General features: G+C 38.3%; 1 protein-coding gene across 2 annotated transcripts in view; it reads right to left on the bottom strand.

Moving 5' to 3' along the window:
- The window catches only part of ZNF385D (zinc finger protein 385D), a 456,703-nt gene that overhangs the window by 356,032 nt on the left and 77,875 nt on the right, over positions 1 to 22,796 (bottom strand). For both annotated transcript variants that reach the window (XM_052798287.1, XM_052798298.1), the window contains exon 2: positions 11,309 to 11,587. In XM_052798287.1, coding sequence (XP_052654247.1) covers positions 11,309 to 11,587 — 279 coding nt within the window. The remainder of the gene's footprint in view (positions 1 to 11,308; positions 11,588 to 22,796) is intronic.

Raw genomic sequence — 22,796 nt, 5'->3', positions numbered from 1 at the left:
ATCCATGTATACTAGTAACTTTGTTCCTAGATTTCCACTTTTAGAGGACAAGAATTTTATTTTGACAATCTTTAACTAGATAGACAGTAACATGCATCAACAGCAGTTCTGACTATATGCTACAGGCAATTTGATAAAAAAATAAAAATACTAAAAAAAAGGCTTCGACACTTTGTTTTACATCTCTCATTCTAAGAATACAGATTTTACGGTATTTGGTTTGCTTCTGTCAAATAACATCAGCAACTTGACATTCAGAGTGGAGTTTTCTTAGTGTTTTTTTTCTTTTTAAACACACAGCTATGAAGAAAAATCCAAGCCTTTGGCTGTATATATCTTGCTCCTGATGTAAATTAAGCAAGTAGGCCCCCGAATCTTTGAAACTGAAGTTTTCCCAGTGTATTTTCTACAGAAACTTAGAATAATTCAGGTGGAAAAGGATCTCTGGAATTCACTTTACCCAACCTCCTACTGAAAGCAGAATTAACTTTGAGGTTACATCAGGTTAAGTTCTTAAAATCTCCAGAGAATAATTCCCACAGCCTCTCTGGGCAACTTCTTCCAGTGCTTACCTGTTTTTATAATGAAGTTCTGAATGCTTTTTTCCATACACCTAATCAAACTTTCCCCTGCTGCAACTTGTGACTATCCCCTCTTGCCCTTTCACTGTACACATCCATCTTCTCTCTGAAATCCCTCTAGGAAGTTGAAGACTGCAACAGGATCCCCCATTAGCCTTTCTTCACAGTAAACGAAACCATCTTTGTCAACTTCTCTTAATGAGTCATGTGCTCTAGCAATCTGACCATCTTAGTGATGCTCCTCCAGATTCACTCCCTTTTGTTGATGTCTCTCTTGTACTGGAGGCCCAAAACTGGGCACATCACTCCACATATGATCTCAAAAGCACAGAGTGGATAGTAATCACTTCCCTCAAACTACTACTAATCCCTTTGCAAAGGCAGCCCAGAGTGCAGTTAAGCCTTCACCTCTACAAAAGGTGATGAATCATGTTCAACTTGTTGCACACAGGGACACCCAGGTCCTTTTTCACAAAGCTGCTCTCCAGCCAGTCAGTCCCCAGCCTGTACTTGTGTATGTTCCAGGTGCAGGACTTCATGTTTCTGCATCTGTTGAACTTCATGAGGTTACTGCTGGGGCACTCCTGCAGCTTGTTGAGGTTCCTATGAATGGTAGCTTTGTACTCCATCACACTAATGATTTCACTGTGTTTAGCATCATCTGCAGATTTGGTAAGTGTGTACTCCATCCCATCACCAGGGTCACTAATGAAGATGTTAAACAGCATTGGCCTCACTATCAATACTTGGGGAGTGCCATAACCAGTCACCTGCCTGTTAGACTGTGAAAGGTTGATCATTACACTTCGAACCTGATAGTTTGGGCAGCTTCTAATCTACCTTGTACTCCACTCATCCAGTCCCTTCCCTCACCAATTTGGCTACAACAATCCTACGGGAGACCATGATGAAAGCCTTTCTTAAGCCAGAAGATTATATCCCCATGTTCACAGAGCCAGTCATTTCACCACAGAAGGTAATCAGGTTGGTCTTACAAAGTCTGCACGTAAATCTGTGCTGGCTGTTCCCAATCACCTTCCTCTACTTCATGTGCCTGCAAATGGCTTTCATAAAGACTTGCTCCATAAACTTCCTGGCCACTGATAATTGACTGCCTGGCTTCTAGTTCTTGCCTTTTCTGAAGATGGGAGTAACATTTACCTCTGTCCAGGCATCACTGTTTTATATTCCTCCCACATAGATCCCTTTAAAATATACTATCCTGCTTGCCACTGAAGACTTTTCCAGTATACAATTCCACAAGAAAAACTCCTACAGGCTTGACCCTAATGCCCTATGGGAGCGAGGTCAGAGACTACTCCAAAAAGGTAAACTGCTTCTTTTAAAGACTTCTAATTTTTAACACATCACATAGCAAAGACACTTCAGAGTATCAGATATCACTACTGAGCTGAGGGACATCCCTGGTAGTATTTCAGTTTGAACTCGACTACATTTGTCTACGGTCCTTGTCTCAACTACCTTTGGTAAGAAGAATGCTGTCACTTTATCAGTAGAGTTCTTCTACCTCTTCTAGGAAAAAAAGAAACACTAAAGATAATATTTTTTCAACAGCAAAAGGAGAAAAAGGCAGCATTGAAATTGGAAGTTTACTGAGAACGACCAGCTATGCGTATGCATCCATCTCTGTTTTACTATACAAAAGTGTTATGACTAGTAACATGACTGAATCAAAAGTGAGGAAAATGGAGCTAAGTGCAGCCAGAACTATGGCCATGTAATCATTGGTTTTCTTCAGTTTGATGATCAAATAAAAAAACATAGTAAAAAAAACAAACAAACAAACACCCAAACAACACCCTAGGAAAAACTAGGACATATTATCAGAATAGTTAAAGTGAGGACCAAGAAAAAGACAAAATCCTACTGTGTCTCCCCAGTGGAAAAATTATCTATTCACAATGCAAGCTGTCAAGGTTCAAACCTCTATTGAATTTGAGGACAGGAATGGAAGTGAAAGGAGGAAGTTTTTATACACTGTTTAATAATATTGCTATTTCTATTGGGATGGAATGAGAATTACTCAAAGGTAGAGATGGGGCTCTCCTGGCAAAAAAGGGACAGAAGAGTTGTTAAGTGTTCCAAGAATAATTACAAATGGAACAGGTTCAAAAGAAGAAAATTAATAATACTCCATTTCTGAATAATCCTTGACAAAATTGCTAACAAACTGCACTCATAAATACCAAAGTGAGTAATTTTGGCATTTCCAGTTTTACTTTCACTGTGCCTAGCTATGAATGAAATTGCTTAAAGCTTGCAAAATGTTTGATCACAAAATTATTCTTCATTAACTTTCTTTTTTCTTCTATAACATTGTAGGATCCAGCACAGAAGGAGACTATGTCTTGGTTTTGGTTCTAGTCTAATAGTCATTATGCTGCTAAAGCCTGTAAAAAGAAACATGCAATATTACTTTCATAGTCAGAAAGTCATACAGATGTTATATTCCATATAATAAATTATATACCATCCCCACTAGGGAGGCTTGCATTTAAAGACATATTACCCTGATGTAAAGTGTCTAGAGAAGAATTTTAAGAATCTTAATTTTGATTACAGAACAAAGAATTAGTTTAGTAAGTGAGCTGCTTTGCTTACAATTAGTGTCTCTTTCCAGGTGTCTAATTTCATATATATGGAAAAAACTAGGGGGGAATCTTGATTATGTCTATATATCTACAACGCTGTCTGCATGGGGACTCCAGCCAGGCTAACCTGTAAGCATTAATGTGAGAAACAAAGGGAAGACATCATACAGATAAACTCAGTCCCACAGTAGCAGCGTGAGCTGTAGATTAGAATTGGTGCTTCCTCGATGATGTAAACTGAACTGGCATAAATGTGTGCTAACATTAAGTTCCTCAATAAAGTAAGGAACTTGCCTCCTTCTCTTGAAATCAACAGGAGTTTGTAATTAATTTCATTGGAGATGGTCTTAAAACTCTGATCTTGAGATCTATTTCCCCCTGCTGTGAAACATGTCAGAAGATAAAAAAATTAGTAGGATTTCAGTGACATGACTATCAGGAAGACAGTATATTTTGAACAGAGGAACAAAAAGCCATAAACAAGAAAAAGTCAGCATTACTGACGTGTGTCACATTTGATGATATCTGCTTTATTTTCTTCTACTCAGATATAGCTCAAAAATTTTGCTTAAAATCTGTGATATCCTAAAAATTAAAAGAATTAATGCCACATGAGAGTAAAAAATTATCCTTTTGCAGCCTCATTGAGGAATATAGACCTATATTTGAAGTAAGAAAAATAACTGAATATGGGAAAAGCTAGCTCTCGGGAAATTAATACCGGGAAATGTTGATAAACTTAGTATGTTGTCATGACTCATAGAAGATTTGTTGCCTACCAGATGCCGGTGCAGACAAAAAAAACCCCATCATATTAAAAGAAGACAAGTTACTGAGAAGGTCTGGAAAGAAGCCATGGTCGTCATAATCTATATTGGACCTAGTGATATAAGCAGAACTAAATGGAGATCCTGCAAAACAGGTTTCAACAGTTTGTTAGCTGTACATGCAAGTAGAGATCAAATGCCAGCGTTCTCAGAAATGAGACTGGTGCCACACTCAGGGAGAAGCAAACAATGGCAGACCAACATCTATCTCAGCACAGTTCAGAAACAACACAGATGGACACAGATTGCTCCCAGAGTAACTGAACCTTATACAGCTAATTTAGTATTGATTATTGATATTCCTGCTACAGCATAAAACATTAAGACCACACTTACCTAAAACAGTATTAACTTTAAAATGTAAAGACAAACCAGTTCAGATAAACAGGGTGTACGGCAGGCTCTAGCCTGAAGCCATACCGGGGGCGGGGGGGGCGGGGGGGGGGGGGGGGGGGGGGGGGGGGGGGGGGGGGGGCGTGTGATTAAAAAGAGGCTATGTTGATGTTAAGCAGAGGTGCAAAGAGAGCAGGATGACAGTTAGTTTTCCCGCTTTTCACAAGCATATTTTAAGCCCAGATTAAGGACTAAAAGGGCGGTTATTTTTCAACATAGAAGAAAAAGTGTTGAACACCTAGAAGCAACATAAAGTCCTGAAGACATGACGCCATAAATGTCTAAAAAGGACAAGTGAACTGTGAGAATGTTTGGAACTGTGAGCATGGAAGAGGATTAAACGTAGCAAGCAGGCACACGATGGGTGAAGATTTTCACCCTCTAACCTGCATATGACAGCAGCCTTTGTGTGCTGTTGAAGACACCTTTAAGTACCTCAGCCCCCACTACCTTTGCATACCAGTCAGAAACCCTATCCAGGTTTGCTAGAAGGCAGCAAAGTAAGGACCCATTTCTGAACTTGTTTCAGCTGTCCAACACTGTTGTAGAATTTCTCATGGACAAACATCTATGTGCTTTGGACGAAGACAACTCGCTAAGCATCTTGCTTTGGAGATGGTACCCAGAAGGAGGGCACTCTGTACAGCTGGGGGTATTAGAAGAGATCCTGTGCAGTCCTATATTCAGGCGCCTCACTTTGGAGATGGTACCCAGAAGGAGGGTACTCTGTATAGCTGGGGATATTAAAAGAGAACCTGTGCAGTCTTATATTCAGGCAGAAAACTAGAACAAACCAAATCCTTTGTAACTTTTTCAACCTGCAGTTAGAGGCTTGTTTAGACCCTGGGCAGATATTCTTGATGGTTGAGACTCTTCATATACCTTAAACGGTTTGATTCATAATAAACTGCCACAGCAGGTTTTATTCCATTGTCACCTAAGATGGTAGAAAAGAAAGGAATTTGCCAGTTGAGAGCAAGACCATACTTCAACAAAGGACATAAGCACGTTCTTAAGTACACTTGATGAGCAATAAGGAACTTCAAAAAATACTTTAAGCATATTTAGCCATAAATTTCTACTTATCCCCCAGCTTCTGAAGAATTAATCATAATTAATAAACAGTTTTCTCGGCTCCTATGATTTTTTTTTTCATTGTCATGCTATTCGGTGGACCAATTACCAGATATACTACATGAAAAATTGTTTAACTACTATGAATTTCTCCCCCCCCCCAAATCCAAAAGGATATTTTGAGGATTGCTAAAATATGTCACCTTTGTGACTGCTTGGCATTTTTTAAGTTATTCCAGGTGCACTCATTAAACTTTTGCCCCAGCCTCCCCACAACTTGTTACAATGCTGGGGTTTACCTGTGATTGGTCTGTATTAAAATTTAGCAATGTCCCTTTGTATTTATTTGCAATAGGTAGCAGTTAGCTAACTATAGCAAGTCTACAATGGATATTTGCACACATGTAAAGGGTTTGTTCACAATTAACATCCATCCATCATTTTTTGTATACTCACAAAGCCAAGTGGATCCTACTATGCTTATTAGGGGAAATACAAATATCATGCATGTGGCTGGTGTGAGCTCACTTTCTTAAGCTCAATTCACTCAGTGATACATGTTACCTTCCGATAAAACTTCGTGCTGAACTATGATGTCATATATGGTGGATATTACATTTCCAAATATAATTAAAAAAAAAATCTGCAAACACAAGTAGTGCTTTAAAAGCATATCTTGCTTGCAAAAGTCCTCTTAAAAGCACAAACTATGTTAATAGTTCACTAACTGGAATAGGAACATGATGAAAACAGACAAGCACTTTGGAATAAGAAAGATTTACATCTGAGAGCAGTGACAGTGACAACACACTGCCCTCAGCCAGTCCTACTTGTCCAGAGATCTCCAGCTTTGACATTTGGGAGGTATTACAGAATACCCAGAAGGAACCTGCTGTGCTTCTTTACAAAATACTGGCATGTATGACCCACAAACTAGAGGCTTAAAACCAGAGGATAATTCATACTGGATTTACTGTTAACTGGCCGTGAGGCTCTGCATCAGAACATGACATTAAAAAAAGAAAACATTTGCAAGAGACTTGACTTCCAGAGACATCTCAAGCTGATCTGACAACAGTTGTTTCCCAGGAAACTAATGGAAAATCCCTCCTCTGAAGGGGAATATACTTCGTCTGAAGATTTCTTCCATTCCTCAATGCCCTATCCAAACCTCTTTCTCTGAAAGGAGGACTAATGCAATGAAAAGAGCAGGTGACACCATTTCCCTGAAAGCTGTAGCTTGGTAGTTTGCCACCTTAAAGTAACATTCTGTCTGCCCCAAAGCTGCCAGTTTTCATGATCAAAAAACATGACAGCAGAGGTGCAAAGTGTAGCAGCGGCATAGAACTAGAAAAGACCTGACCACAGAAAAGTGCAAGGAAGGAGACTCTGCAAGTGGTTTAGGTGAAGCTTCTGGATTTCCTACTTGCAGGATTGAAAAGTGTCAGGATTTAGATTAAAAAAAAAAAAAGTTGTAAAATATTAAATATTTTCTCTGATCAGTGTGCAAAAGTTTACTGCATAGATATGGAATTGTCATCTCAGGAGTTGTGGGAAACTACATTCAATCACAAAACATCGTTGAAAAAAAATGTGTGAAAAAATTTGCTCATATTTTACTGTATATTTCAGTATAACTGTAACAATCAAACTGTTATTCATTCTTAAGTAATATCTAGTGCTGAATTAAGAAATTTGCTTTTTGCAATTAGCAAGGGATTAAAAAAAAAAAGGATATTTAATTCTGATCGTCTCCCTTTCTTTCTTCCATGCACTCACTGTCCTTGTTCAGAGTACAATAAAATTTTACTAACATGGAATTTCACTGGAAAAAAAGTTGTAGGCAGCTTTAGTTTAAACAAAAGTAAATGAAACTTGCTAAACTGAATAGGCTTTTGTCTGGGTTATGAATTCAGAGAGCTAGATAAAGAAACTACTGCCAAATGCCTCACTGGCTCCTGTGTTTCAACAGAATAATGTTTCAGAAATCAATTTTTAAAGCTAAAGGAGTTCTATGAGTTTTGTGGCATTTCTCATCTCCTTCATTATTTTTCCACTTGTAATCTAATGTATTGTAGAAAGTATTGCAGAGGAAAGCAGTTTTAGTTTTTGTCCTAACCATGCCTCATTCACTTATGATGATTCAGCAATTTACACAAAAGGAAGCACAGGGGAAATTCTGGTTTACATAAAATCCTAGAAATATCAGCTTTCTCACTGGTACTGCTATACATTTGCATCCACGGTTATTTTTCCATTCTGTCAGTAGAAACGTGAGTCTTACTACTGCTAGTCAGAATAAGCTATTTCCCACAAGAGGTCACCTCTTCCCACAGCATCCAGGCTGGTTTTGTGAGAAGTGGTGCGATGTTGGCTGACAAGATAGGAAATGCATTTTGCCCTCTTTTAATCCCAAAACTTACTCAAAATCTCCACTGGCTTGTTTGTCACCTTGCTACTGCATGTATGAGAGCAGAAAGGCAAAAAAAATCACCAGCAAGAAGAATATATTATAGGGTGTAATGAGGAAAGTGTGAGAAGTCTTTTTAAGTGACATAAAAGGCAATTATTAGGAGGAAGGAACACAGAAAATTGTGTTACTCCCAAGCACATACAGTTCAGCAGCAGAAGTGCTGATGTCTGACTATGTCCTGTTAAGTCATCACAAATCACTGTACCAAGTAATGACACAAGAAACAATGGGTTCACATCATTTTTGTGACTCTGCACAGTGTGCTGTTCAGAGGCTGCTCTGCCCCAGGAAGGAACCAAGTGGGTATCACACAGTAAAGCTGCCAAGCTGACAGATAAGCAACTAGCAAAACTTTTTAGAATAAATCTGATGAGGTGTCCAAATTCAGTACAGATACCAATACAGCAGCAAAGAAATGCTGCTTTTAAGCAACTTACCTTACGAAATTACACAGAGATATTCAAGTATAGTAACATGCTTTAGCTTTTATCTGCTGGACATAAGTAATACTTCACACAGTTTGAAGATGATGACTATAGCGTGACAGCTTTAATTAGACAGTCAAACGCTAATACAGCTGAACCCTACCTTTGTTCAGCTGTCCATTGCAAATTATTTGGGAACAAGACATGGGCTGCTGCTTCATATAAATCAATCCTCCATTTCTATTACCTCTCGTGACATAAAACACACAAACCTGTCCTGCTACATGGGAATAATTCAGAGATGAAACAAAACAAGGAGAAGTCATAATTCCATTATTTTTCCCAACCTTTCCACATACGTTAGTTCCAAGTGAGCACACAGCTTTACAAAGGCATATATAACCCATAGTACAGTCCATGAATCGCTGTATTTGGAAATGGGGTTTTCTTGTGCATAGTGCAAGCACTTCACTCATTCAACATGAGATACAATGAATAACTACTGATGACGAAGCCTTAGAAGACAATCTCACAAAGCAGAGCCTTTACCTACTTTTAATTTACAGCAGAATTTAGTCTCAAGAACGATTAGACCATTAACCTGGACATTGAGCATAACCGCTGTCTTCTGTGACAATAAGACTTCTACACAAGAAATACCATTCTCATAAATAAAGCAAACTACTGACATACATGAAATAAATAGTAGTGTGCATGTTTAACTGTTACTTCAGTTACATCAGTGACCTTCAAAAAGCGTCATTTGTGTGCACATGATAAACTGAAAGGGTCAAGTCATAATTTTTTTAGTCATGGTCATATGTCACTTGAGCTTGCTGGGATCTCATCAACAAAACAATTATTCGTCCAAAAAACATTGCCCATATTTCAGATATACTAGTTTTGAGAAAACCTATTATTGTGGAAGGTCTGTCAGGTTCCTATTTCTACTTGACTTAGAAAAGGGATCTCAGACAGGGTCTCTGTTCAAAGCACAGGGAGGATGGTTACTCAAACATTCAGTTCTAATTCAGTTCTAACTTATAGCAAAAAACATTTAATATTGGTCTTTATTTGATTCATAATCTTCAGTTTAAAAAACCTGCCATCTCAAAGTTTGGTGACATGGGAAAATCACTTCCTTATGTTCTTCCCTATGTTATTCTCTCAGTGGAGTGCCACTTTTGATGATACTCAAAGATCTGCAAGATTTGAAAAGCCTGAAATTTCAGGCACACACACCCCCTCCCCAAAATAACTGCACTTTGAAACAAAGAGCTAGATAGCTGATTGACTATTTTCTGACTACAAATGGATGCAACTACACATGACATAGGGATACTTTTAAGGAAGAAATAAGAAACATGCCATTGTACTACTACTTTGATCCTCTCTAGAATATAAATGTTGAAGCATGACTGAGACCCTTTGACACTAATTTCAGCATTGCTTAATTACTAATTCTTTCATTACCGTGGATTAAAGCAGAAAAATGAACTGCAGAAAAACACTTTCTATCATTAGCAAAATTGTTGTGCTAATAATAACTAGAACACAATTTTACCTTAACTGAAGATAGCAATAACATTAGACTGTGTTTATTTGGTTTTAGAAAGAATACATTTGTGGATAACCATATTGGACCCTTAGTCAATTAGGAAATCAATCTTTCTTTATGCATTTTCACAGCTCCGACTAATGGTAGTGGTATTCTTCCCAAGCCTGAACTTTGAACAGTGCCAAATGCTGTAGTCCTGCCACTTAAAGACAAAATGATTTGTGTTGTTCAGTGTATGGGGTCTTTTTGTTTGTATTACTGTTTTGCTTTGTTTTAAGGAAATGAGCAACACCTCATACATAGCAAAGCACTCACATCCAACATACTTCAGCAACATATCCATATTATTCCCAACTCTTAAAGACAGGACAAAGCACAGATTATTAAAATACCTCTTTAGTCCTATCTAAGGATTAGTGTTCTGCATACCCTTCTGCAGGCAGGGCAGGAAGCAGCTCATGGCACAAAATATTAAGCGATGTGTGTGGTCTGAAGAAAGTCTGAAAGTCCTAAGTAGATCATATTAAGACCATCACTTCTGCAACATGGTGCATAGAAGCAGATAGAACGATGCAGTACAACTCTACCCATAGTACAGCGAAGTTGAGTACTACCTGTTACGAAATTGAGAAAATTATAACATAGTAATCTGTTTTTTCTTGTCAGGGGACCATCGTTTGCCTCTATTATCTATCTACTTTTGTACATAAAGCCACAAACGTGTTTTTCTTTGAGGCATACAATTCATTCTGATGATAGGAAAACATGCCACCTATTACAAAATGCCTTTCCCAAAGCTGTCAATGAAATAAATTAAAATCAAAATAATCTTTTTTCCATCTCTGTTTGACCTCGGTCATGATCTTTAAACAGACTTCTGCTAGCTATGGGTTGAATCCTGAATAAGCAAACTAAAGTGAAATGAGTTTGGGAATGTATTTCTTGTGTGTAACGTATTCGTTTCAATTTATTTTGCAACTGCCTTACATACATTAAAAGCAAACATACCCCTAACAAGTGTAACCTCTCTAGTAGACTGTGAAATATGGAATATCACCAATTATGCTGAAAACCGTCAAAATGCAAATGGAATGAGAAAGAATCTTAATCAGCATCATCATGTAAACAAAATGTAAAATGAAAACACTTGTAACAACACAGATGGTATACCTTTAGCTATTTGCCAGATGTTCATGCTAGGGATGACCCCAAGCATTCTGAAGTCACCAAGAGCCTTTGCCTTAACTTCAAAGAATTTGTTGGCTGAATAAAAAAAAAATGCTTAGACTCATGTATATTGACATTACTGGACATTGCTGCAATTCTCACGTCAAAGGCAAAAGGTATACATATTTTAATGCTTACCATTATCACTTTTGAGATTTCCATTGCTGAGCTGTTTTAATCTCTTCTGATGGGATTTACCATTGTAGTGGATTTGTGCCTGAGCAGCAGAGTTCAGCTGAATGTTACAAACATTACACAAAGTGAAATTGGTGTGTTTCTTTTCTCTCTCCTTCTTTTCTTCAGTGCCATCAGGTGCTAATTCTTTCTCACCTTCCCTGTCCGGGACGGATGCGAAATCTGAACTGTATGAGTGGTTATCAACTGGCAAATCAGGGCTCCAGGGCTTCTTCATATTTTCTGGGGGAGGGGGAAAAAAACATAAGCAGGAAACTTGATGAGTAATACAAAATAACGTACACAAGGTTTCTATATCTGCAAACCAGTAAAAGGCAGAAAATCATTGTTTGCATTTTCATATTTTAACACTACATTTCCGCTCATGTATTTTGCTTTCTGTTCATGTTTTTTAGTTCTGCTGTGTAACTCGAGTAACTTCACAGCCACTCAGGTGAACATCTTTAAATGTTCAGGGGTACAATTAGATCTATCACTGGAGCCAACCTGTCACAGGGATTTTTTCTATTTTATTTTTAAATTATTTCTATCTTATCCCTTGGTTAGTTTAAATATTTAAGAATTATCCTATGCAAAGCAACCTTACAAATGCCAAGTTGGAAATCTCAGCGAAGACACCTTAAATGTCATCTTCAGTGGGAAACTGTATTGGGTGCAAGTGTTGGCAGTGGGGGCTGGAGGATGGCCTCTCTGAGAGGAGGCCAGGGACTGTCCCATGCTGGGGACAGCCAGTTCCAGGCAGCTGCAAAACTGACCCACCAGTGCCCAAAGCTGAGCCCATCAGCCACAGGTGTGGCACCTCTGTGATAACATATTTAAGAAAGGGTAAAAACACTGTGCAGCAGCTGAAAAAATGTGAGAGAAACAGCCATGTAGACAGTGGAAAAGAAGGGGGAGGAGGTGCTCCAGGCGCCGGAGCAGAGATTCCCCTGCAGCCCGTGGGGAAAAGACCGTGGTGAGGCAGGCTGTCCCCCTGCAGCCCATGGAGGTCCATGGTGGAGCAGATATCCACATGCAGCCCCTGGAGGACCCCACGCCAGAGCAAGTGGACATGCCCTGATGGAAGCTGCAGCCCATGGAGAGCCCATGTAGGAACAGGCTTCCAGCAGGGTCTGCAGTCCATGGAGAGGAGCCCACACAGGAGCAAGTTTTCTGGCAAGACCTGTGACCCCGTGGGGGACCCTCGCTGAAGCAGTCCTTTCCTGAAGGACAGTACCCCATAGAAACGACCCATGCTGGACCGGTTTTTCAAGCATTGCAGCCCATGGGAAGGACCCCCACTGGAGCAGTTCCTGAAGGACTGTCTCCCGTGGGAGGGACCCCACACTGGAGCAGGGGAACAATGTGAGGAGGAAGGTATAGCAGAGATGAAGTGATACAGACTGACCACAACCCTGAATCCCCGTCCCTCTGCACCATTCGAGGGTGGGGGAGTAGTGTAGAAGAGTCAGGAGTGAAGTTAAGCCCAGGAAGAAGATGGGGGCAGAGGGGCAAAATGGTTTAGTGTTTTGTCTTTGTTTCTCACCATTCAACTCTACTTTAATTGGCAATAAATTAAATTAATTTTCCCCAAGTCGAATCTCTTTTGCCCATGACGGTAATGGGTAAGTGCTCTCCCTGACTTTACCTCAACCCCTGAGCTTTTCCATCTTGTTTCCTCCTCCCTGCCCTGGTGTGGAAAGGGAGTGAGAGAGCGGCTGGGTAGGGGTCTGGCAGCCAGCCAAGGCCAATCCACCACAGAAATACAAATAGTTATTACAGCAGAAATATTTTATAATCCTCTCTATGATAAGTATCACATTTTGATTTTTTCATATAAACTGTAGAATAAATAGGTCAGTTAAACCCTACGTGGACGACAACCTATTGTTATGTTCCATTACATACATTCCTACTTTCAAATACCGCACTTGACTAATCGCTACAAATATGTAGCTGTTTTAGCACTTAGAAATGCAAGATGCATTTTTCAAGTAGGGAAAAAAAAAAGACGGGGAGAGAGTTAGTCTCTGTTGCCCATATTTATATATTTTGATGTGTTGCAATTAATAGAAGAAAAAAGAAACACCCTATATTTTAGTCAGGCAAGCTTAAATGCATAGACCTCACTCCTGAGTTCATTAATTGGGTATTTAGCAACCCCTAGTCATCCCCTTTCCACTTCCTGTGAATGCTTTCAAGCCCAAGTCTAATCATTTCATAACTTGTCTGCTTCAAAATAGTTCAAAGACAAATAATAAACACGTTCTATTAGTTTCTTATCTTAACCTCCAAGGATTATAATTCAAGGATAGTTAACTTAGATTCAGCTAATACTAACATGTAACAACTACAGAAATGAGAAGTTAATCCCATCTGCAGCACTTCAAGTGAAACCAATGTAAACATGAGCTTCTGTGATTAAAGGTGAGCAGAAATGGCACAAGTGAAGAAGTGCTCTGTGCGCTGCAAACCTAATTTACTGTTCACGGAGTGCAAAATGTTATACCAACTTAGCATCTTGATGAGACCTTTATATAGCATACAAATCTTTAAACTGCTTGTTCTCCCAGACTTAGTGAATAAATGAAGGTCTAGCCAAAGAATCTAATCTGTACTTCGAGTGACAAAATTACAGCAGCCTTAAATACAATGGTACTATTTGATCTCTAACTGACATGACAAATCAGTCAACCTAGAGACAAAAAAGATGATTGCAGGAACACAAGAAAATAGGCTACAGATGCTTTTAATCCTAGATCCAGGCAAGGTTCAGTATCTAAAAATAAATCTAAACAAGCCTTCAGATTTGGGTCTGATTACACCAAAATACTGCAAATCATTCTTGAGAAAGCTTCAAATATTGTAAATTTCATCAGCTAAACATTTTGCCACCCCTCCCAAGGATTTAAACATATTTACTGCTTTCCAATCAAATCATAAAGACAAATTTATCTAAAAATGCAAATCTAAAACCTATCAATATTCAAAAGTTTCAGTCTCAGTTTTCAGATTTGCTTGCTGTCTAATTAGTATTGTGTTCTTTTATGCTAAGTAAACCCTATTTCATTTAAGAAAGTACAGACCGAGTTCTGAGAGGATCTCTTCACTTGCTGCAGATTAAAACCTCACTCAACCAGTTCAGTCAGTATTATTATTTCTGCTTTTGTGTATAGTCAGCTCTTATCTACGATTTTAGCTGTCTAAAGCAAAAGATGAGAAAGCAGGCTAAACAATTCATTCCAACGCAAAATTAAAGAGAAAAAGAAGCAGCATAAAACTAGTTATTTATTAAAATCAATCCTATTATACCAACAGTGATGATAGGAACTTTTTATAGACAAATCACAACCATCCCATAAGACATTATGACACTGTGGAAGCTTAGGAGAAAACCTGAGGTTTTTCTACAGCAGATGTATAGCATATTTCTCTTAATGGAAGGAAGAAGTTTCTCCTGAGGAAGCAGCAGCAATCCATCAACCTCTCAGCCTTCTGGACTTTGCTGGAATTATTGTTCACTCCAAAGAGAGTTATATTTATCTAAAATATTTTTAAATTAAGAAAGTCAGTCTTTAATCAAAGCGTTACAAGGATTACAATGCTAACATGATAGCACTAGTTTCACTGAATTGCTCTAGATGACAGTAACTTTTCAGAAATCCCAGTTTATATAGATGCTGTGCATTAATATATATAATCTTTTGCATTGAAAGCATTCCCCACTAGAGAGCAGTATCAATTTAAAATTACAATATATCTCTAGACCTATAGTGTTAGTCATATAGGCATGAGATTACTATAATAAAACAGATCTTCTAACCAAGATGTAAAACTTTGTAAGCAAATATAATCTAGTAAATTAAACAAACATTGTGCACTATGTGTACACGTCTAATTCCTTTTCAAACATTTACACTAATAAGTATATTAGCATGTTATTACATCCCTCTAACATTCCAGTCAACACAGCCTAATCTATGAGAGTCTTATTTTTGGCATATAGAATACTTCTGTCTTGCAGTCTAATCTCATTCCAGAAAAAGAAATTCTAAAATGCACACCAGATAAAGGCACAGTAAAATAATAAGGGAAATTCCACCTTGGAAATAAATGATTCAAGCATCTACCATTTGATTTGTGCTTTCATTAGAAAGCTGTGATGGCATTAGAGCTGCAGTACATTTTTGCCTACTGCCACATCTCTCTTAAATCTGGAGGAAGAAGGGGATAATTTAAGACAATTAGGAAACCAGAAGTTTCAGGAATACATATTACACTACAGTCTGCCACCATTTCATTTACAGATACACAGTGACTTCTGAATATGTAATGGCACTACTGAAGGACTAAGGTGAAATATTACACACCTGTGCAAACCACTTGAGCTGATGCTGTAAGCCAGCATTACACAGCAGTACTGTTGATTGGACACAAATGGTTTGAGAAAAAAAAATCCCAAACATGAAGACAAGAAATTTTTGAAAAACATAAGCATTTTAGGATTAAAACATTCTGAGTCCTTGCTCAATATTCCTTAAAGGACAAGGAAATAAAGATAGCAAAGGATAAAGAAGGAGGAGATATCCAACTGAGTATAACTTGCTGAGATACTTTTAAAATACAATTTACTACTCCAACTAGTATTTTAAAAGAAAAGAAAAAAAAAAATCAAGTTTTTGAAATCTTATAACGGTCCACCAATGTTTAAACTAACACAGATCAGACTAATTCTTGCAAAGCAGCAGACTTTCAGTTCATGCCTGCATCATTGCATACTTCTACTTTCTAGAGTGAAATGTTTAGGCAGCAATTTTGATTGGTGGGGGAAAGGATAAGAATGCTTAGTTTATTCTATTGGGAAATTACACAGAATATGGTTAGAAGAAAACATAATCTTAATTTTAAAAGCAATTTTTAATTGCTGTCAGTGTCTTATTGGTTTGAACTGCTGATCCTATGTGGAAATGGATGGGCATTAAATGAAAACCCTCTTTCCCTGCCATCATATTATAGGGTTCTTCTTGACTGTACTGGTTACATATCTTATAAAGTCATCAGTTTTGCAGATAACTTTTCCCCCCGCTAAAAGAAAGCTAGCTTCTCAACCTTTAGGAGCCCTAATGAAGACTGCAGTGAACAAGAAATGAATGAGCAAGGCAACCAGGAACTCAAAATTTCAAGCCAATTTAAATAGCACTGTGGATAAATGCTTACATTTATTTTCCCTGGAGCTCTGAACTCAATTTTGGCTCAATGATGCTTACCAGTAAAATGAACTTTGCATGACATTACAGCTTTGTGAAGTAGAAAACTGTCCCATGTGGAAAACCAGCACAACTACAATTTGTGGTGTTTGCTGGCTTAGCTAACATAGCTACTGCCTGGGGATTTCTATTCTGAAATGTGCTTCAATGTAAGGGATTAGAAATTACATCTTTCCTGTGAAACAATCCTTACCTTCTTAACTGCAAGACAATAGCATGCTTTCTATTCAAGGATATTAAAAGGAAACTATGCTCATTTGTATTACAACTAATTGTTTTATTTCCAGACTGTCTTGTCAGCATAGAACTATCCCAGTCACTGTGACTTTGACCCTGTGTACATAATAGTCAAGTATGCCACGTACATTTAAGATGTCAACAGAGTATACGAATCCCAGAGTAAGAGACCGCTATGCAGGTAAATCAGTTCTATTCAATACAGACTACTTGCCCCTGATGAATGACACAATATATCTTAAAGAATATCTCCCTGTCTTCTTCCCAACAGGTCGCTACAACAAATACCTTCCTGTAATAGCCGAAGGATAGAAAATACAGACAGGGCATTAAGGACAAAAGTCCACTAATAACAATATTCAGGGATTTCTAACATTTCTAACAAAACTGTGAAAGACATTTAAGTGGCAATCATCAAAGATGCAGGTGCTTGCATCTCAGTCACCCCTAGACTCTGCAGTCACTGTAAATCTCACCAACAGGGCCTATGGAAAGAGTCATCTTACTGTGAAATAGGCTAAAATTATAAACTCAGGTGTTTTTTTTCTTAGAAACATGTATTCCTCTTCTTTTACAGATGTCTTTGCTAGATGGGATGGGATGAATCTCGCTCTGCCTGCCATAATAGCCTCTTCCAATGTTAAAAAGACTGAACTTTTGCAGGTAATAATAAAACCCAGGTTTCAGATATCAACAGATAACCACGGATATCAACAGATACCAGCTGCTTTCAAAGAAACTGTTAAGAAAGATCGACCACTTATCAAGATCCTATTTTTAATTATCACCTTGTCAGTTTTCACATCTTAGGGGAATGTTACCAGCATGCTACACAAAAAACCCTCTGGTAAAAACTGGAACCTTCAAATCTTTTCAAACATCATAAATTTGATGCTATATGTTTCAGGTGATAGGACATTACTGGTTGATGACCATCATGGTAGCAGTGTGACCTTTGTGTCAGCCTTTTAAGAATCTCTTCCACACTGTGAGCCAATATATGTGACAGGACCCTTTCCAAAACTGGTATCTGTATGCTAAGGTCTTCCTATTTACCTATTATTTTACTCAAAAATCCCTGCTGCATCAGGTACTTGTGATGCCTTTACCAAGAAGCCAGTGACAGCTAACTTGCCTTTGCAACTTCTAGACTGGCCTCACTGAATAAAATGTTGGCTCTAGAAATTTGTTCCTGGGAGAAGCTGAAAATGAACATACTGCCATCTATTTTATACATGGATGGAGGGGGCAGGACAGCCTGGGGGAAGAATTAGGAATACAAAAATAAAATAGCTTTTGCTCCTTCCACCCCCCTTATCACTGGATGATGCGGTCCCAACACTGTAGCCTTCCAGTTTTGATCAGGGTTGCACCTGCTCCTGATTTTGAGCCCAGAGCGATTTAGGTCATGAATGGTCTATTTTACACATTCCTGCTGTGGCAGTTACAAACATACAATGAGAAGGATGAACAATGGGAAAACGGTGAAAGGGCACTCATGGTGAAAGCACTGCATCTCTGAAATGCAGCTCCCTCCCAAATGACCTGAGTAACCTTCAGGATACGCTGCAGGACTCATCTGTTTTCTCTGGATGGATGAATGAACATCATTTCAGTGGAAGAGCTACTGGGGAATGGGAACCTACTGGGATTGGAAAGGCTTCTTTTAAAATAATTGATTTTTCAGGACCTCCTTTGTTCTGAGTCTTTCAGATTTTGCTGTCTTTCAGATGAAAATTAAATACCAAATAGTATATAATACAATAAAAGCTGATGTGAAAATCTGGAAAATACATGCATTAAGTAATTTTACACTGTTGGTAGGCTTTTCTGCTAAGAGTTTTAGGACTGCAAGAATAACCATCACTTACTTCTAAAAAGCAAGAAGAGTTTGTCAGGTCATACACCCAAGAGCTAAATTACTAGTCAGTGATAAAACTGCAGATAGAAGTCAGTATTTCTTGTTGCTGTCTGTCTCATACAGCGCACATCACATCACATTTGAAGCCGCTATTTACCAAATTTTCTCTTCAAAAAATCCACACAAAATACAGTAGAAGAGGCAGCTTAGGAGAAAAAAAAAAAAAAAGATAACTCAGGTAGAAAAACATCTTTTTTTCCTGTTTATTGTTTCTCCGAATCCTTCCAGCTCCTCCCAGTCTGATCACTGCTGCTAGCTGTTACACAACTTCAATCATCCATGTGAATAATAAGAAAATCATAATCATCATCATCTCAGGTGATTTTTGTGAAGTTTAAGAGGCAAATAATCTCTTGAGCAAAAATTGCATCAAGTGAAAGAAATAACGGCAGGTTTTCCCCACTTGTTTATTGCTTGGGGTGGGGGCAGGCATGAGGCGGAAGGAGACCGAGGTTATCTGGGGTTGGAGGGATTTATAACTTAATGTCTATGTACTGGGACTCCTCCCAAGAAATGCATCTCTGCAAACTGGACCCTGTAAGAGTAGATTTTTATCCCTTTGAAATAGGTTCATTGTATAGTCGTATACCTTGAGCAATAGCACAGAAAATAAAAGCCTGGGTTTTTGTTTTGTTTTGCCAGGAGAGCACTTAAATCTTTCAGGAAAAGGCTGCATTTCAATACTGCAGCAAATGAACAGACTCCAGCCTATCTCCCGCCACAGCCACATGCACCACAAGTTCCTAAAGGAACTTAGAGATGAACTACACAGAAAAAGTTCATCATTTCTTGCTTCAGCAGTTCCCTCGTGCCAGAAGCAACCAACAGACATCTCATAGTCTCAAAATATACTGCAGTCATTTTTTTAATTGAGTTCTATAAAAAGAGCTAAGCACTAATCAACACCATATGTTATTCAATTAGCTAGTAATACATATCTATTTCTCAAGCCTGTGCTAACATAATGGAGCACTTTGGGTGGTTTGGAACTATTTAAAGGCCAAGTAATTAATTTGCAAACATCAGCTTCTAAAATCTGAGAAGCACTACTGTGGTGACTTACAGCCAGAGCCAAGCCATGAAAACTCCCTCACTTGCTTTTTATTCAATCCATTTTCAGAGATGGTCCTTGTGAAGACAAAGATTTCTGCCTGTACCATGGCCAAATAAAGACACAGGATCAGCTATGTGTCTGGTACCCAGGCCCTGAGGGATGCTCTCCCCATGCAGGTAAAGCAAGCTGTTTGCATTGCCTCACCTCCCTCTCCACCACCAGTATTTTGTGGTACAGACCTTGTACAGAAGGCAATAGTTAAAATGGCAAAAGGAATGGCTAGCAAAGCTGCAAAGCTATGAAGGCTCTGCCTACCAAGAAAATTTGTTGTTGCCATGCTCCCTGAAGTGTATAATTTTTCCCATATTCTTGATTTCCACATTTGGGAATTCCACTCACAGCCTCGAAACTCGTGTCAGCAGCACTCCAAGTTGGCTGAGCTCAAAAAGAAGGGACAGAAGTGTCTGATCACAATTCAGATTGCCTCTACTGGACAAAACCTTGGTTTCAGCATTATTTCTAAGAAGGTAAGCAGTCAGTACAGGTTTTAAAGGTCAGGAAAAAAACTGCAGATTTTTCAAGTTATTAACTCTGAGCGACATATAAATTAGACCATTTAGCAGGGTCCAGAGACAGGTGTAAAGAAAAAAGAATCTGTGAAGGGCAAAGATGACAATTGACCTTTTTCTACAGAACTACTGAAATTTTGTAGGTATTGGAATTAGAATCATAGAATCATTCACGTTGGAAAAGACCTTTAAAATCATCAAGTCCAACGATTAACCTAACACTACCAAGTCCACCACTAAACCGTGTCCCTAAGCACCACATCTACACATCCTACATGTCTTTTAAATACCTCCAGGGATGGTGATTCAACCAATTCCCTGGGCAGCCCACTCCAATGCTTGATAACGCTTTTGGTGAAGAAATTTTTCCTAATATCCAATCTAAACCTCCCCTGCTGCAACTTGAGGCCATTTCCTCTTGCCCTATCACCAGCCACCTGACAGAAGAGACCAGCACCCACCTCACTACAACCCCCTTTCAGGTAGTGGTTGAGAGCGATAAGGTCTCCCCTGACCTTCCTTTTCCCCAGGCTGAACAACCCCAGTTCCCTCAGCTGCTTCTCATAAGACTTGTTCTCTAGATCCTTCATCGGCTTCGTTGCTCTTCTTTGGAGACACTCCAGCACCTCAATGTCTTTCCTATAGTGAGGAGCCCAAAACTGAACACGGTATTCGAGGTGTGGCCTCACCAGCGCCGAGTACAGGGGGATGATCACTTCCCTAGTCCTGCTGGCCACACTATTTCTGATACAAGAATATTATATATTTTCACTTCATAGATAAAAATCACCTCTTTCAGCCTCTCTGAATCAACCCCCTGATGTGAAAACAGCCTACAACGTGTCATGCAGATATCCTGTAAGTGCCGTATTACACCTTAAAGATCTTTAGTTTTCCTAGTACCTAAATATCCAGACAAATCTATATTTAGCAGAAAATGAGAGCATGAACAATCATTTGGGCATAACGAGCAACTAATTTTTGCAGACGAGTAAGTTCTGTTCTTAACACTCCAATACAACCACTATCTACCACTGTATCCAAGTAGGTAATTTTTAAAATTAAGTTTCAGTTAGTGTTTGTTGACAGGTTATCTCTTTAGAAACACTTTTTTTTTTTTTTCTTCCTTTTGTGGTTAAGTATTTCGGTAATATGCTGATGAAAATACATCTACAAAATGAAACAGAAAAATAATTAAAAGACAAGTCACATGAATGAGCTCTGTGGGAATTCTGCTTAAAAAAAAAACCCACCCACCCACCCACCCACCCCCTCCCAAAAACACTGCTGAATAAAGAATAGTAATTTTGAGACAGATAGTTCATCCCCTACAATATTTGTTATGCATATAAAATGCAGACATCAGACACTGAATAAAATAAACCAGCAACAAATGTAGTCATGGTAGAAAAGAGGAAATTAAAGGTCACAAGCAAGGGATTACTAAAATTCAGAATTATTTTTTTCCTTTCAATTCAGGAGGAATGTCAGAATTTTGTGCTTTGTACTTCTTTTTTCTCATATAAGCAATTTCGGAAATTATTCTTTTCTTGTAGTTTGCAACATAATTTCTCAAGATTGCCGAAGTTCTATGATTTGAATTCTCACACCCTCTCAGGCCCTAAGAAACAGCAATGTTTACCATATCTAGAAACATCAAAAAGTTAGAAGTCAATCTCCCCCCTCTTTTGTTTTAGGGAGTTGCTATGTGGATATTTTTTAAACAAAAGGACTTTAAAACAATAAGAACCATAGAAGAGCAAAAGAGCAATTTTAGTGCTTCAATCAGTTACCCTTTGGAAGCGATCTGCAGATAAAACGAAATATTGTACATTTTGTCTCCTTGTAAATGCACTTTTACAAACACCAGTGTTAAAAAAAAGCTTGAGGAATTAGGGCTTATATTTGAATATTACCATTTGTACTTTCACAGAAGTAATCATTTTTTCAGATTATCTACTCATTATAAAATATTAAGGTAGCTCTGGCAGCATTTACAAGTGTAGGGTATCATCATCATCATCATCATCATCATCATTATTATTATTATTATTATTTTATTGCTTCATTACACCCACTGGGCCATTTAATGTTGAATTTAATGGAGAGCAGATCATTTTCCAAGCAATGCAAACATATCAAGGTAAAAGTCTGTTGTGTTTGGAAAGGTTAGCAGATGTTTTTGCAAGGGCATGTGCAAGTTATTGTCATTTATCTTATTTTTGCACCTTTGGATTGCATTCTTTTTAACAAAGAGGATGCATTTAGTACTTCATTCATGGCAATAGGAACATAATTTCTGCTAGTTTACAGCATATGTTTTTGGGGGTAGACTGTGCAGTTTTAGTTGAGAAGTATAAACACATTGTATATAACTTAAAAAGTATATTCTCTGTCATGTCTT

This window comes from Harpia harpyja, chromosome 1 (genome assembly GCF_026419915.1).
Source record: "Harpia harpyja isolate bHarHar1 chromosome 1, bHarHar1 primary haplotype, whole genome shotgun sequence".
In the NCBI taxonomy this organism is placed as follows: Eukaryota; Metazoa; Chordata; class Aves; order Accipitriformes; family Accipitridae; genus Harpia; species Harpia harpyja.
Note: the sequence above shows the minus strand (reverse complement) of the source record. Positions and strands in the feature narration are given on the sequence as shown.